The sequence below is a fragment of the Aythya ferina genome, assembly GCF_964211825.1.
Source record: "Aythya ferina genome assembly, chromosome: 4".
NCBI classification, from domain to species: Eukaryota; Metazoa; Chordata; class Aves; order Anseriformes; family Anatidae; genus Aythya; species Aythya ferina.
In genome coordinates, this window is record NC_140300.1 from 61411674 (window position 1) to 61428271 (window position 16598).

The window sequence follows — 16598 nt, forward strand, 5'->3', positions numbered from 1 at the left end:
TCGATTTGCCTTCAAATTTTGGTTCGGCAGAGTTGTTGGACGGAATTGCACCATCTGCTTTCAGGGAGGGGATCCTGCTAGTGAAAACAGTTTTTGTGTGGTGGGGGGAGCATTAATTAACTTACCAGATCGCCTTCCAGCTTTGCTGACTCACTTGCAGCCCAGTTGATGTAAAACACCAACTGAGAACGGACATGAGTTGTTGGATAGCGCTTCTCCTTCCCTAGAACCATCCCTCTGTCTCTGTCCTCTTAACTGGGAGGGTTAGGGAACTGTTCAAGAGATAACACACAAAAAAAGATAACACACAATTATCTTCTGCAGGCCTCACTGATGCTGGGTTTTCATCCTGGGACCCCCACCCAGCTCTCCCAGGGGGCATTCTGATGTTCCCTATGGTTTGTGTCTAATGGTTTGAGAGGGTAAAGCTGCCTGAGGATGTGGTTTGTCACTTTTCTTTTTTAGGTAGAGTGCGGAGCTTAAGTACGTCGCTTTGGTCGCTGACGCACTTGACTGCTCTACACCTCAATGACAACAATCTGACTCGCATTCCACCTGATATTGCCAAGCTTCATAATCTGGTTTACCTGGATCTGTCATCCAACAAACTCAGAAGTTTACCAGCAGAACTAGGAAACATGGTATCTCTCAGGTGAGAGGAAGTACGCTGGTTACATTTTCAAGAAAAGTCTATATTCTGGGATTGGAATTGGTTTTGGTTTGTTTTGTTTTGTTTTTAACTTTGATTCATTCTTCTTTGACTTAAAACCATTCTTAGATTTAAGATAATTCTGAAAAATTCAAGATTGATATAAAGGTTCAGTTCTAGCAATTACTTTTGGTTATATTCTTCTTTTTTTTTTTTTCTTTTTTTTTTTCTTTCTTCTAATCTCTACAGATACATGGCCATAAGCTGTGTAGTCTTCTGCTTTAAAACATTCTCACTTTGAGACTTTGTGATTGCCTGCTGTTTATATTTCCCTGATATGATTTTGTTGGATGGTTTGTTGTTGTTGCTTTGGCTTTAGTTTTGCTTTGGTTTGGTTTTTCCTAATGAGTATATTTCAGTTGTGCTTTGAAATGGGAAGATTGGCATATCTTTCCATAATACAAAAAATTCAGCGTGAAAAGTGCCATCTTTGAAGATGAGCAGCACAGAGTGCTTTAAGAGCTTTCTTCTGAAGTGATAACTCATCAAAAGTGTTTTTGCATTTGCTGCAGGGAATTGCTTTTAAATAACAATCTGTTACGGGTTTTGCCTTATGAACTTGGACGGCTCTTCCAGCTACAAACCCTAGGTTTGAAAGGTGAGTGAGTTCTTTACGGTTAAGTGTTCCGTGGAGTACTCTGGGATTAACGAGGCAGTTGGGCTCAAAAGCTTTGTGTGTTACCCCTACGTTTTCTTACAGTTCCAGGTATTGAGCTTAGAGCAGCAATGACTAGCTAGTTTGGAAAACAGTCCTTATTTTTAATGCTATTAAGCTTCATTATGAACCTATTTCAAATCTATAAATAGGTAAATAAACCCCGTAATTTACTCCATTTATTGATTGAGGTGAGCCGAAGGAAGAAAGTCTGCATGTGTTAGCTGTTCCTAAAGCATCTGTTACTGTGGTGTTCTAGAGTTACGAGTTAAGCAATCTAAATACCTTCTGGGTCAATTTGTCTGTTCTCATTATGGGAGATTTTCTTTTATTGGAAAGCCTCAAGAAAGTCAGGCAGCTAATCACCGGGTTGTTTTCTGTTGTTGGCAGGCAATCCTTTATCACAAGATATTCTCAGCCTCTACCAAGATCCAGACGGAACTCGAAAGCTACTGAACTACATGCTTGACAATCTAGCAGGTGACAGACCTACAAATCTTGATTGACAGAAGAGGTTTAAAAGCAAGCATGGCTGACAGTATTTGCCACTAAAACAAGAAAGTGAACTACTGAGGGGGAACATTTTTCTAACTGCTTTTATGTTTCTGCCAAGTGGTTCCACTCATAGGCACACACTTGCACGCAGGGAGGGAAGTTCACATATTTCATCCAAGCTTCGCCCGTGTTACCCAGACGGTTATTCCCAAAATAACCCTTTAGTTTCCAACAAAGCCTAAAGCCTTCCTCGATAAAGCCACTGTGAAACTTCCCACTAGAAATTATAATCCAAATGCAAGCAGGATGTCAGATTTAGATCTAGAAACACCACTGTGATTAAGAATATCAAGGACCTGCCTCATGGTTCTGTAACTGAGCTTTCCGTTTTGCCATAGAAACTGTGGTAAAACAAAACAAACCTCCGCCTCCGCGCTAAGTTTCCACAGATGGTCTCAGGGTCAGCTCACAGCTAACTTGACTGTGTTGTAAAGTGGCCAGGGTTTGACACGGCCCTTCTCTTGTGCCACCTCGGAGCAATCCCTAGCTGCGTAAGTGGAGAGCATGCGTTGCAGGACTGACGGATGTGGGGTGAGGATAGGATGTCTGAACCGCTGCAAGATGTATCCGTTATTCCTCAGCAATTTATTCAAGGTGCAGGACTCTTTCAGTGGTTCTGGCTTTGCAAGAAAGAGACAAAAATAGTGAATCTTAGAACTGACAGGCTTGTTCTTAGCTGTAATTAACTGTTTCTGGCATTTAAATACTTTTTGTGCATCCTTGCCTCCCGTGGAGCTTAAAAAGGCTTGGGGAGTTGGGGTTGCAAATACAGTATGGAACATTATTGTTCAGTCATCAGTTTGATTTAGAAATTGTAACTTACAATGATAAACCCCACATTAATCACTGTTACGTTTTTTTTTCTTGCTTTTTTAGTTCATCCAGAGCAGCTGCCTCCAAGGCCATGGATTACTTTAAAAGAACGAGACCAAATTCTGCCCTCAGGTAAAACTGGTTCTTTTCCCTGCATTCAAACAATGATGTGCTGAAGGACTGTTCTTGGGCTTTATTCACAGAGAATTCTTCTGGCTTACATGGCTCAGATTGAAAACAGCAATTTGTGTTAAACTTGTATTAAATAATAAATAAATAAATATAAATTATTTATTTTTATTTATTAATAAATATATTAAATAAAATAAATTAATAAATAAATTTGTATTAAATAATTAGCACATGGCTGTGGCGTAAATAAAATTTTTGTAACTCAGATGGAATGCTGGTCAGTTCTTCTCTCTGTTAGACTTTTTCATAACCATTCCAGCCACTAATGCCCAAGGAAAAGAGCTCCTTTTTTAAAGCCTTTTCACAGAAATAATAAGAACTGAAATAACTGCATACAATTCCCTATCGATACATAAACTGTGAGTGAGACTTTGACAAGTCCTATGTGCAAGAGGACACCCTGGTACCGAGTGGTACTGAAGTTAGTTTAATGCCCTCTATTGTTGATTTTGGTGAAGTGCAAGAGGCAGCAAGTGCAAGAACCAGTATTTTGACTTGAACACATTCATCATTTGCTATCTTCAGAGCTTGGTAACATTTTCCTGTCTTTGTTTCCTTCTAGCTTCATTCACAGTTATGTGCTACAATGTGTTGTGTGATAAGTACGCCACTCGGCAGCTCTATGGCTACTGCCCGTCTTGGGCGCTGAACTGGGAGTATAGAAAAAAGGGAATCATGGAAGAAATCGTCAACTGTGATGCAGATATCATTAGTCTTCAGGTAACTGGAACATTATTTTTCATCAGAAGCAGAAAATACTAACTTCCACCATTAGAATGAAATGCTCCCTTAAAAAAAATTCTCCAGCTCACTATTAAATTCCAGGGCCTACCAATACAAGCTGTGTGCACAGCTCCTTGTTCACATATTGTCTCGTGGTTTCTGAAACAAGATAAAGTGAGTGAGATAAACTTACCAAAATTAGTATGTAATGTGCACTGCAAGATACAGGGTTTTCCCCCTCAGCTACGTGTCCTCAGCACTCTCCCTCTGGGTGTCTGAGATTTCCTACAGAAGGGGAGACTGCAGAATACTATATCCCCAGATGCCACTGTTCCTGCGTGGTAAAGAAGTTGAAGTCTCAAAAATAATCTCACTGGAAAACAAGGGCATTGGCCTGTCAAAGTTAAATATTGATTGTCATTGGTACACATATACTGTCATGCTATTAGAAATCTATCACCAGTGTTTAGAACAGCTGAGCACTTCCGCCTTTAGACTGGTATTTTGTTTTCTAAGCAAGCTCTGGTAAGTAAATATTCCACACAAGAAGAGAATAGCTATCTTGGTCTGAAACCTCAAGAGAATCCGCTCAGAGATCAAATGCTATTACAAAGAAAATGGATTGTTAGACTACAGTGAGAGACCCTTCTGTGTCAGAGTTCTCAAGGTTAAATATTAACTGCTGCTGGATATCTATCGACCTCTAAGAAGTTTTAACCTAGGACAGTATCTGCATTCATATGTCAAAAGCAGCAGGTGTAATTTCTCGCTATTCAAAATTCACCCATCACTTTCCCTTTTGAGGGGATTCCAGGTTATCCAGGAATGCAAATCTGTTTCCATCAGGCCATTAATCTAGGAAGTGACATGATTTGTGCAAACAGAAGCTTTTGACTTCGGTAAGAGCTTCTGATTGCAAGCCAAGACAAGCACTAGTTGTCACATAGGAAGAGTTTACTCGACTTTGTTAGCCTAAAGTATTTGTGTTCAATTCCAGGAAGTGGAAACAGAGCAATACTTCACCCTTTTTCTGCCAGCATTGAAAGAACGAGGATATGACGGATTCTTTTCTCCAAAGTCACGTGCCAAAATCATGTCTGAGCAGGAGAAAAAGCATGTGGATGGCTGTGCAATATTCTTCAAAACTGAGAAGTAAGGAGCAGAAGCACTTTTTCTTACATACATTTAAAAAGTTTGATTTTGGTCTGAAAGTCTCCCTCTCTCAGGGTGCACAGTAACCAAATTACTGTGCTAAAACACAAAAAAATAAAGTTCACTATAAGGAATGATCCTCCCTCCCCTCGCTGCCCTGATTATGTGCAACAGAGTCTTTCCCTTTCTTTCAGACTAAAGATATCTCTTAAGAAGATATCTCAAAGATATCTGAAGAAACATGAAAGTTGAAGGAGGGCTAGTATGAGTAAAAACAAACACGCTTCATGTGTGCATTTTTTGGCTGATCTAATAAATAGCTCACCTTCTTTACAAACCTCTGCCATGCTTGACAAGTTTCAGCTCTCTAAGATTAATCTTAAAGATCTTCAGTCTTTAAAGCTGTGCTGGCTTAATCTTCAGGTATTAAAAGGTGTACTGCTGCCACAGGATAACAGAACACTCTTGGCTTTAACGTGGGTGTATTACTGAATATCTTTTCCAAAAAGTTCTGCTACACTAAAAGCATCAAACCATTGGGAAGGCAGGAGAAGTGCTGGCATTCACGCTTCTCATTTGTGTGAACTGCACAAACTGAAGCAAGGCATTTTGGGGCATCCTATGGCTGTAAAGGAAAGAAAAAAAAAGTCACAAAACTAATGGTGGTAGCTAGGGGTTAGAAGGAAGCTGTTTTTAATAATGCATTTGCCCAAAGTAAAAAAGAAGCCTTTATTTACTGTCTCATCTTGATTTTTTTTGCCTAGAACAGTCGTGGGGAGGTGCAGTAACCTGTCAGCATTGCTCTGAGTAGTCCTCTCAGAGTGCTCTGCTGAAGCAGATAAAACACTTCCTAAACCCCAGAGATCTATTCCTGGAGAGTCTATATCTTGTTAGGCAGAGAGCTCTGCCCTGACTGGTAGACTGCTTCCTAGAACTGTTTTTGCTTTATGAAGTGAGAGGCCAAAAGAAACGTGCCTCACCCTGTCCTTCGGACTCTGTCCCTGGATGTTGCAGACTGGCGGTCAGGCAGGAACCACGCCTTTCATGCAGCTCGATGCCACACGTGTTCACGTGTGATCCTGCTTGTTTCACCAGGTTTACGCTGGTGCAGAAGCACACCGTGGAGTTCAACCAGGTGGCGATGGCCAACTCGGAAGGTTCGGAAGCGATGTTAAACAGAGTGATGACGAAGGACAACATCGGAGTTGCTGTGGTGTTAGAGGTGCATAAGGAATTATTTGGAGCAAGTGAGTATGACCGTGGCTATCTCACGGACTGACTGCTCAGTTCCCCTTGAAGGCACGACATTCCTTTGGCAACACGTCCCCACGTGATAGCACTGCTGTTGGCGGTGGTAGCCGAGTACTTGCAAATCAGCCAGCACTGCTCACTTTGCTAAATTGAGGAATGGAAGCCCATCGGTGGCTGAGGCAGGACACAGGTGACGTGATTTCCAGTTCTAGCTGCACTTTCATCCAGATGCCCAGCATTCAGCTTTCTCCTGTGAGGCTTTTGTCCTTGTTTAGTTAGACTGCTAAATTTTACTTGATGAATTAAGCTTTTCCAAGGTCACTGTGTCTGCATGCATATGCTCTTACCAGTAGCTGTTGGTAATATTCAACTTCTATTTTCAAGTCTCTTTTTTTTCCCATGATTGAATCCTTCTGTCCTCCCCCAGTGATTACATGACAGTGCTGATGTATTGATGTGGAAGAATGAGATTATCAGGTGTCTTTTGATGCCACTTGATTGACTGACTGTCACGCTTTCATTATGTTTGATCAGACGCAGTAGACAATTTCAAGATACTTAAAATTGCCACCCTGCTCTGTCTGCGTGTCTGGATTTTTGATCACTGCTTTCTAATGCGTATTCTTCAAAGGAGCAGGGTGTCCGGATTGCAGGCCAGGGAGAAATTGTGTGTAACTTCATGCCCCACCAAGTACTGCTTCTCAGATATATAGTAAAAGCAGCTGTAGTGTTTTCCAGCAGCTAGGTTCATACTGCATTTATTTAAGCAGATGCCTTTTTTTCCCAAGGGAGTAATTAATAAGCTGAACTAATCTATTGATAATAATAATCTTAGCTGTGGCAACTAAGAGTCAGGAAATTCGCTTGCGCCTTAACCATTGAAGAGTGGTGCATAGTTTATAAGAGTTTATAAGAGTTTATAAGTCAAGTGATGGCCACCTTCACCTTTGAGTTCATTGTCCTTTAGTGACAGGGCATTGGAGAAGATTCTTGAGAAAATCTGTCCTTGAGATGTGGAAAGGAAGAGAAAGGGAGAGCATTCAGAAGATGTTAAGAAAAGCAGTTGACCAGTAGAGAAGGAATGCAACTGCAATTGTATCAGCTTATGCTGATTATTTCGTTCCTATGTTGGTGAGATTTAGTGAAGTGGTATCACGTATGAGGTGCTGATTTTGAAAGGAGACACAGGTTAAGTAGTGCCTTTTTCTCAGCAGTGCAAGTATATCCATTTTCTGGTGTGTGTCCCTTCAAGTCCTTAGTAGCTAGACCCTGATCATAACGAGGGATAAATCTGCTGCGTTCACACAACCAGCCCTTTCACTGAAAAAAATGTATTTATCTATCTAGGTATAAAATCTCTTCATGTGGACAAACAGCTGCTTATTGTGGCCAATGCCCACATGCACTGGGACCCTGAATACTCGGATGTGAAACTCATTCAGACTATGATGTTTGTCTCAGAACTGAAAAATATCCTTGAGAAAGCCTCAAGCAGGCCTGGTAGCCCAACAGCAGATCCCAATTCTATCCCACTGGTGCTGTGTGCAGATCTTAACTCATTGCCTGATTCAGGTAAGACTGATTGTGTCTTAATTTTTCACGTACCTTTTTAGAGTCCTTTTTTCCTCTGTGGGTGATTAAGTAGCTCATATTTCCCTGGGTATCTGTTCTGGAAAGCTTTCTTAGAAGCAGCGGTCCTCCAAAATTTGAATGAAGAAAATGCAAGTCCTCCAGCTGAGCAGATTGCTTTTTATGATCAGTCGTGCTCTCTAGAAAAGTTGGTCATGCCTCAAAAGATACATAGACAAGCACAGATAGATCTTAAATAAATGGTTAAATAAATACCTGGACAGGAGGTTCTTGACATAACACGAAAACTTCCTAAGGAGATTCACTTGCTTTAGTAATTGTGATTTTTGATACCGTTTTATCAGGCATATGTAAAAAAGCTGCCTCTCTAGCACCCCTTGTGTCACATACATACAGCAGTATGCACACTGTGGGTTTACTGTTATCCTCAAGAAATTGTGCCAGGACTGCTGGAGAGCTCCTGTTCCTTGGCTGCCTCTCAAAAAGGGGTAAACATATCAGGCATTGGGCATCAATCATTTTTCCTGATTCTGTGAGGTCTCTTATCAATGGTCTGGTTTTTAACTCTGAGGACAAAATTCCTCAGATCTTGTATTTTAAAGCAACTGCCTGAACCCTTTCCTTTGCAAACAGGTGTAGTGGAATACTTAAGCAATGGCATAGTAGCTGACAACCACAAGGACTTCAAGGAGTTGCGTTACAACGAGTGTCTCATGAACTTCAGCGGCAATGGGAAAAACGGGGCTTCTGAAGGAAGAATTACACATGGCTTCCAACTCAAGAGCGCCTATGAAAACAACTTGATGCCTTACACCAATTACACTTTTGATTTCAAAGTAAGCAGCGATTTTTCTGAAATGGCAGGCATTGACCTGGTCTCCCCAGGATGCTGTCTTAACTTTCTGACCGTTTCTCTCTGTTCCTGTAAGTGCTTCTTCACTGGCTCCTACACTTGCTGGACGCTTTCCTACCACACAAAAGTCCTTGATTTCTTGGCGTTTTTAAGCTTCTGCCCTGGCTCTGGCCAGTGACTTAACGAAAACGGATGCAGTGCTTTGAGCGCGAAGTGGCGTGCGCTTTGATTTCCCTGATTCCAGGGCCGTGCGTCTTCCCGTGACTCGCAGCGAGCAGCCAGTCGAGTTGAGGTTGCCAGAACCGAGGCCTGTTCTCACTGTCATGTTTCTCTTTCTCCCTAGGGTGTGATTGACTACATTTTCTATTCCAACACTCACATGAACGTGCTTGGTGTCCTGGGGCCTTTGGACCCTCAGTGGCTGGTTGAGAACAACATCACTGGGTGTCCACACCCTCACATCCCTTCAGACCACTTCTCACTGTTAACACAACTCGAACTCCATCCTCCGCTCCTGCCTCTTGTCAACGGTGTGCACTTGCCGAACAGGAGGTAGTGGAGCCCTGCCCCTTTGAGGGCAAGGACCTGTTGTTATGGACCTGTACAGTTGTAAATCAAAGTATATAGGAGTGAAGTATGGCCAACCTTAAGCTGCTTCTTCAAGCTCCTTTCCTTATGTGTTTGATATGAGATTTTGCACATTTTGGTGCATATTGGTATCATTTGGCACTAGGGCTGGAACCAAAGTATTATTCCCTTTCCAGGTTTTTAATTTAATTCTGTTTTTTAAACTGGCAAGCTTTTTCTTTTCAGTAGGAAGCTGCACTTATAAATGGACAAATGAGATTAAAAAGTTACATATTAACGTATTTAAACATAAAGCTTTTTTTTTTTTTTTCCAGAATGGGGCAAAACGCTCCAACCTTTTAGGAGAAAGAAAAACAAAAACAGAAGTGACTGGTTTGCAGGAAGAGTATTAGAAAATCTGTTTGTTTGAACCCAAAATGGAGACTGAGCTCCGCATCCAAAATAAAATTTGCACATTAGCAAAGCACTTAGTACCCGACTCTAAGTCATTAGCAGTGTGGCCCTGCCCATTATTTAACTAATAGTAGAAAACCAAAGATGGCTTAATACCCGTGATAAAACTTGAGGTCTAAATTCTCTTGACATAAGTCTGCTTACCACAGAAATTCCGATGATCATACATCTCACAAAGATTGAGTTTGAGCATTTGATGCCATGGTAGATCGCCTGCTCGGCAGACGTGACGGTAGCTTCTGTTTTTTGGAGCTCCGAAGAACTTGGTCCCTTCTGGGCAAGATATTCAGGAATCCAAACGGCCTCTGTGAAACAGAGCTGCCCCTCTGCTTCGGCAGGCCAGGACGACCCGCTGCTCAGCAGCATGGCTTGGGAGCAGGGTTTGAGGGTGGGAAGGAATTGCACTTAAAGCAAGCAGTTACAAGCAGCTGAGAACAAAGAAGTTCCAATTCCCTTCTAGGTTCCCTTTGCTGAAGTTCAGTTGCAAAGATGAGGAACTTTGGATGAGCTGGTTGAGCTTAGGGTACAGGAAAAAGCCACTGGAAATGATCTTACTTCCGTCTCCGAAGCGCATGTGAGGCAGCTATCGGGACGCTTTTGTCATTGGGGGAGAGAGCAGTAGCCACAATCATTCCTTGGATTATTTTTCCTGACCCTAGTTGCCAAATAGCCATCATATGTTTTTAATAATCTTTCTTTTCTGTCGTCGGTCAGGGTTGAATTCAAAAGCTGCTGGTTCATTCCCAACTGTTAATGCTCTTTAGATGTGTTGGAAATCCTTTTTTTTTTTTTTTTTCTTCCTTTTTTATGCTCTAGGTGGCCAGTTCAAAACCTTGTGCCTCAAGAGGCATTAAACCTAATGCAATTTTCTGCAAGAATTGGTTGGCTGCTTAATGTTAAAAAAAAAAATGGCACAGTAATAGAAAAAGGTTGTGTCTGTGTTTTTAAGTTTTTCTTTATTCTGCTTTTTTGCTGCTATAAGATTTTCTTGAACTTATATTTTAAACTTTTCATGCACTTTACTGTTTCTAGTCTCAAAATGTGATATTTTTAATAAATGAAAAAATTTTCCATTACGTGAATGAAATTTTTAAACAGATTGATAGCCTATATTTATGTCTCATTCGTATACTTAAAGAAGTCAAATTGAAATTGTTAAATCAGTTTTAAATGCTAAGGAGCCATCTTCTGTCTTGCAAAACTGATAAGTCAGGCTGTTCCTCTACTCTTTAAATATGCATTTCCTTTGTCGTTTTATACATAGGAAATTATCAATAGCAAAAAACAATTGGACCTAGAGTAGAAAATATTCCCTGACTTCTGCTGGGGGGCCGGGGAGGGGGATGGTGTGGGACAAATGCAAAAAATCAGTTCAACGAAATGACAACTCCCTCTTTAAAAAAAAAAAAAAAAGTGCCTAAAAATGGAGGCGTCATCTATTGCCTAACATAAATTGGAAGCTATCATAGCTGGGTAAAATTAATGTACATAAATTGCTTTGTGCAGCACCAAAAAAAAAGCCCTTTTGAAAGACGGATTTTCCTCTAGGTGCAGGTATCTCTTTTTTAATATACCTCAGCGCTCGACACCTAGCCATGCAGATAAATCGAGAACGTGACTGAGAGTATAGTACTGGAAAGTAGAATAGCATGAAAAACTTAATTTTGTGGACATTACCTTTCTGTAATCAGCTACTGTATCTTTTTTGGACGGGGGGTTCTCTGCTCTGGAGGTATGCACTAACAACCCATTCTCCTCCTTTCGTACACGCATGTGAACTAGCAACGTGAGCAATATTTCCTACCATACTTCACTCCCAATATTTTTTGAGATGTTTGTATAAAATGGAATTTAAAGTTCACCTATGATTGTATATGAACTGCAGAGGAGCCCGTTTATTAATAAAAACAAAAACCAACAACAATCTTTTGTAATACCAGGGTGGGAGAGGGGGGGGATGAGGACACCACCGAGCGGTGAGCATTGTAAGCTGCGCAGGGTCTGCTTGCCTTGGGTTTGTAACTGACTGAAGTGTTCTGTTGCAGGAAGGTGTTCAATTGGATTTTCTCTGCTTCAAAATGCACCTTGCAAAGCCCATTACGCTGTGCAATTTTTAAGAAGTTCTTTTCCCAGACGTTGCAAAAAACCTCTGGATTTTAAAAAAATCTGTTTAAAATAACCAACCATCTGTTTAAAGCTCCGTTCATGTTTCAGTTGATGCGCCTGGGGGCATGCTTGTGTGCCGTTCACACGTCTGGCTCCCTCCCTGTTCCCCTGCTGGATTTTCCCCTTCCCTGCAGAAGGAGCAGTAAGGGGGTCGTGCTTTTTCCTCTAGCTGAGCAGATTTTCTGCTCCCAGACGAGAGGGAACACAGAGCCCTCGGCACGCCTCGTGTAGGGCCGTAAGCTGTTCTGAAACACATCCTCCACGTGGTGATGCTCCTTTTCTTTTGACCCAGAAGGATGCTGACAGCGTCCTGCAGGGTATTTTCTAAGGGGGAAGGAGGGAAGTCATACACGAACCCAAATATCCCCAACTATAAACAGTTTTTCTTCATCGCTGCCCCTTGGTTCTCATCCTCGAACAGATTGCATTGCCCTCACAACCAAAAGCCTGGAAAAAAAAAGCTCGAAGCCTTTTACTGCTCCTCGCTGTCTTGGTTTGGTTTCAAAACTACTGTGCCTGGTGTCAACTTCTAAGCAACAGCACTGCCTAAAGCAAGCAGAGAAAAAAAAATCCAACACCGTTCTACAGGCAACTTTTTAAAATTCAATATGGTAAATCTGTTAGCTATGGGGTTTTGTGTGTACATATATATATATAAAAAGAGAATTTTGTACAATGTAGCTGAATATTTTTGTTTCCTTATTTTGGTGTAAGGAGTGCGAACGTTTGCATACCACTCGCTGAAGTCAGGTATGGCACAATGGGTTCTGAGACCAGCTTTTCTTCCCATTTGCCTCGTTAAAAGCTTTTTTCTGTCATTTTCTGGCATTCACTGAGAAAATACGTCATTTTGTCAGCAAGCTGTCTCTGTGTGTTTGAAGCCACTCCTGTTTAGTCTGCAGAAGCCTTCAGAAAAGCTCTTGTTAGTCTCAGCTCCTTGCTATCCTGTTTTATGGACTATAAAGCCAAAATCTTTGAACCCTTACCTTTTCAGAAGCTCTTAGCACCTACCGCAGGTCTCCCACCTTACCAGCTTTGCTGCCAGGACTCCTAACTCCATGCTTCCGTGCTTGAACTGGAGGCCAGGCTTACAAAGGTGCTGAGCAGCTGCAGCTCCCAAACCCTGACCCTGGTGCATCAGCTTGGCTTTTGGAGGCCAGCCAGGCTGGGAAAACACCATCAAGGTTCCCAGCTGGAGGGTTCCTCATAGTGAGCAGCAGCTGAGAGCCCTTAGCACTGAAGACAAGATTTAATCCCAGCAAGGCAGGGGCAGCTTTCATTTTTCACAAGGTGTTTTAAGCTTCTAGCATCCAAGCCTTCCTTTGGTGTGAAATTCAGCATAGCGGGGTTGATGGAAAGGTTTTTTTTCATCCTATCCAAGCCAAATCACTTGCCTGCACTAGAAGTAGCCCAACAGTGCAATGACCACCAAGCACATCCCCATCTGGCACTCCCCTCAGCCTCCTGAGACAATACCAGGGTGTTAGGGTGCAAAATGCCATCCCTCCCTCCCTCCCTCCCTCATCATTTTACACCAGAGTTTATTACACTTTCGCAATGGATCTGTATGTTTTTTTTTTTCCCTAATAACTAAAGAATCCCTTTCCTCGCTGCCAGTGAAGCAGGTGGTGTTGCCCGTGGGTGGATTTGAGGGGTTCCTGAGGCTGTGCAAGCTCCGGAGCCTGCCTGTGCCCTGGCGTGCCCAGCAGCAGGAGGTTGCTGCACTGAAGCCAGGCTGTTGGAAGAGCAGTGGGACAATCCCCTACGCAGCCTAGCAGGCTCAATAAGCTCAAAAACAATGTATAGAGATGATAAAGCTGCAGACACAGCTGTGAGTGGCGCGGGACCTTCTCCTGTGACCACTCTGCGCTGGGTTTGCTTTTCTCCTGGGAGATGAGCGCAGGGACCTTCAGACCGCAGGGCTGACGAGGTAGGCACAGGTACTGCACACACAGCAAAGGGACAGAACCAGCAGCTTCAAAGAGCTCTCAGCAGGAGAGAAGTGGGTGTGTGGAGGCAGCAGTTCGCTGCTTCGGCTGTGTGAGGACGAAGGGCTCCAGGAGCAGCTCCTGGGAGCGCAGCTGAAGGTAACCAGCAGGGTGGCGAAATGCTCGTGCACGGCGGTGCGGGGTTTTTAACACAGCACTGCTGGCAACGCATGCCAAGTGATGTGGCTCTTTCTCTCTGCCCTCCCCTGCAGTAGCACGGTGTATTTGGCCTGCACGAGCTCTCCCCGTTTTAGCGGCGAGGTTCGGAGTGATTCTGGTCCGTGCTCTCATCCTCTTTGTTCAACAGTTCCTAAAACTGAGGCGTTTTTCCAAGTTTGCATTTGTCTGTATTATGTCTTTGTTCCAAAGCAAAAATAATTAAAAAAAAAAAAAAAAAAAAAACTGGTGGCTGTCTTTACAAGTGACGTTACATGGCTTTGTTTCCAGTTTTTAATTACCGCATCGTGTGTTACCGCGTGAGCTGCTTCTGCCCTCAGCCCCTACCCTCCGGGGCCTGAGCTGCCCCCCTGCAGCTCTTGGTTCGGGAGGGTGCCTTTGCTCAGCCTCCTGTCTTTCTTTCTCATTTTTTTCCCCTTTTGTCTGCGACACAACATCCTCTCCCCCCGCACGTGGGACTGCCCGCAGATGGAGAAGCAGGAAGGGGCAGTGCCACTCCGGGGCGCGCTGAAGTTTTAAGGGGCTTTACGGGGCGCTTTGTGGAAACAGCAGCCCGGCCTGAAATCAGGAGCACGCAGGAGAGGGTCTCTCCCCCTCTCTCTTTCCCTCCTCGCAGTAATTTGTGTTTTCTATCCTTGTGCACTATGTAAAAGCCAGCTCCACTGGTACAAAAAGATCTATTTTGGCACTCTCTCAGAAAAACCCTTTTCTGCAGGATGTGCCATGCCCCCCGAGCCCTGTACCCCACTGCTCAGGGAGGAGCTCGCAGGGCAGGAGAAGAGACGGAGGTCGCAGGAGCCGGGGGGACAGCAGGGACACGGCAGGGCCAGGGCTGGGCCTGGAGGGGACTCGCTCTGCGCAGGGACCAGCCAGAGAGAAGGAGACACCCGAGCCAAGCAGCCCTGCCTGCTTTAACCTTACGACAGCCTGGAGAAGGGACTCAAAGCCCCAAACTGTCCCTTTTTTTCTCCACCCCTCCTTTTTTATTTTTTATTTGTACCATTGGAAACTGGGTACCGTTCACAGGCGATGTATAGGGCTGAATATCTGCTTGTTTCCTCGCACCTGTGCATTTTTGCTTCCATCTGTAGTCAATAAATGGCCCTTTTGCAACCCCGCCGGTCTCCTGCTGCAGTTCCTGGGAGGCACGGGGCGGGAGGGAGCCCATCGGGATCGGCAGCAGGCTTTGCACCTTGGCCACCACCCCGGGGTGGAAATTTTTGTGATGTCCTGGTGATTTTCGTGCAAATCCACACGGACAGAGCTGCCACAAGGAGGGAGAGCGCGTTCATGCTTTTATTGAGCGGCACCCGGGGCGGGCTGGCAGCACGCAGGGGAGCAGCGGGGGCGCTGGAACAAGGTGGGAAGCAGCAGGGGCGCGGGGCGGTGACACCACTGCTGTCCCCATGGGTGGATAAATAACCACGGCTGGTTATTGCTCATCTATTTCTCATCGTAGCGGGGCAGGGGCAGAGGCAGGGGGTGCTGGGGAGGGGGCCCGGGCCCTGTCAGGGGGCCAGCGGCCGCCTCTCTGCATCCCTCCGCAACCGCGCCGCCGCCTCCTTCCTGCTGCCATTCCTCTGCGTCAGCTTGTGGATGAGCAGCTGGATCCAGGGCGCCTCGGGGGCCACGCACACCTTCCTGCTCCTCGTCAGGGACAGGCTGCAAGGCGACCGGACCCGCTCAGCCCCCCGCCAGGAGCCTCTTCCCCTAAAGATTTCCCAACCGCGCCGCCACCTGCAGGGAAAACCCCTCCAGCCCCCCGGCGGGGTCGCAGGGCAGCTGGGACGGGGTTTGTCCGAGCACAGCCCGGGTACCGAGAGGGGCAGCTTTGGGACTTTTGCACCGCCTGGGCCCTGGGCTCGGCACTTACATGATCTCCTTCCTCCTGCAGTGGATGCCTGGCGGCGTAACGTCGATGGCGAGGATCAGCCCCAAGCTGATGACCTGGGCGGTCGATTTGACGCACTTGCACCTCTTGTTGGTCAGCAGGCTCTCCAGCGACAGCCCTGCGCCGCAGCAGCCCATGTCCTGGGCTCAGTCCCCAGCTGGGGGGGGACAAACGGGGACACCCCCCCCCGCTGTCCCCAGTCCCCATCCCGTCCCCCTGCGGTGCCATTTAGCGGGGCTCACAGCAGAGAAGGGCAAAAGCAGGCGGCGTTGGAAGGCACAAGGCTGAAGCAAGGCTCATCCCTCCCCAGAGAGCTTCCAATCTCTCTTTCCACGCATCTAGCAGGGTTTAGCTTCAACTCGGCTGATGTTTTCAGAACTGAACCTGCTCCCTGCCCACCCGCCGAGCGCTCAGCCTTCCAGGGCCTTGAAGAGAAGCAGCTTAACCCCACCATGCGAATCCCACCCCGGGCACACCCTCGGTTCAGCCGGCGGGTCGAGAAGATGAAATTTTGAGTTCAGTGATTGCCAGAAGGAGAAGGAGGAATCCGAAAGCTCGGAGAAGCTCCCACGCATCCAACAGCACCGCCCGGGCCCCACACTCACTCACCGTCCCCCGGCACCAGGCTGCTCAGGAGCAGGGCCAGGGCCAGCGCCACCGGCAGCAGCCGCATCCTCGACGCCCGCCCCGAGCCGCGGGCAGGATGCTTTATAGCCAGCCCCAGCGGGGATTTTGCGGGTAGGGAAACGCAGGGGGAAAAGGATCTGCCCCGCGCCCCCGGCGTCGACTTCCCCGCTGTCGCTTCCCCCTTCAGCACGTGGCCCGAGGCGCCTCCCTGCCCC

General features: G+C 45.4%; 2 protein-coding genes and 1 long non-coding RNA gene across 4 annotated transcripts in view; 1 reads left to right on the forward strand and 2 right to left on the reverse strand.

Moving 5' to 3' along the window:
- Positions 1–12380, forward strand: part of CNOT6L (CCR4-NOT transcription complex subunit 6 like) — a 31305-nt gene extending 18925 nt beyond the window's left edge. For both annotated transcript variants that reach the window (XM_084519262.1, XM_084519263.1), the window contains 11 exons: positions 466–652; positions 1222–1307; positions 1755–1844; positions 2796–2864; positions 3487–3644; positions 4645–4799; positions 5895–6046; positions 7398–7622; positions 8274–8476; positions 8837–9045; positions 11580–12380. In XM_084519262.1, the coding sequence (XP_084375388.1) occupies positions 466–652; positions 1222–1307; positions 1755–1844; positions 2796–2864; positions 3487–3644; positions 4645–4799; positions 5895–6046; positions 7398–7622; positions 8274–8476; positions 8837–9045; positions 11580–11694 (1649 nt within the window). In that variant the 3' untranslated portion in view covers positions 11695–12380. The remainder of the gene's footprint in view (positions 1–465; positions 653–1221; positions 1308–1754; positions 1845–2795; positions 2865–3486; positions 3645–4644; positions 4800–5894; positions 6047–7397; positions 7623–8273; positions 8477–8836; positions 9046–11579) is intronic.
- Positions 5–8261, reverse strand: LOC311436800. Its single transcript, XR_014693095.1, has 3 exons — positions 7656–8261; positions 5125–5424; positions 5–272 (listed from the first exon to the last, which is right to left on the reverse strand). It is a non-coding gene; the product is annotated as an uncharacterized lncRNA (long non-coding RNA).
- A 2767-nt stretch (positions 12381–15147) lies between the features above and the next one.
- On the reverse strand, positions 15148–16499 carry LOC311436793 (C-X-C motif chemokine 2-like). Its single transcript, XM_084519268.1, has 3 exons — positions 16366–16499; positions 15739–15874; positions 15148–15527 (listed from the first exon to the last, which is right to left on the reverse strand). Exons 1-3 carry the CDS (start codon positions 16427–16429, stop codon positions 15374–15376), a joined length of 354 nt encoding a protein of 117 aa, XP_084375394.1. The 5' UTR covers positions 16430–16499; the 3' UTR covers positions 15148–15373.
- Between the last annotated feature and the right edge of the window lie 99 nt (positions 16500–16598).

Excerpts from the sequence above, each read along its gene's own strand:
- LOC311436793 (XM_084519268.1), bottom strand. The coding sequence starts at position 16,429 with ATGCGGCTGCTGCCGGTGGCGCTGGCCCTGGCCCTGCTCCTGAGCAGC. Across the intron at positions 15,875-16,365 it reads CAGCCTGGTGCCGGGGGACG|GGCTGTCGCTGGAGAGCCTG; the intron begins GTGAGTGAGTGT and ends GCTGCGGCGCAG. Across the intron at positions 15,528-15,738 it reads TGCAGGAGGAAGGAGATCAT|CCTGTCCCTGACGAGGAGCA; the intron begins GTAAGTGCCGAG and ends GTCGCCTTGCAG.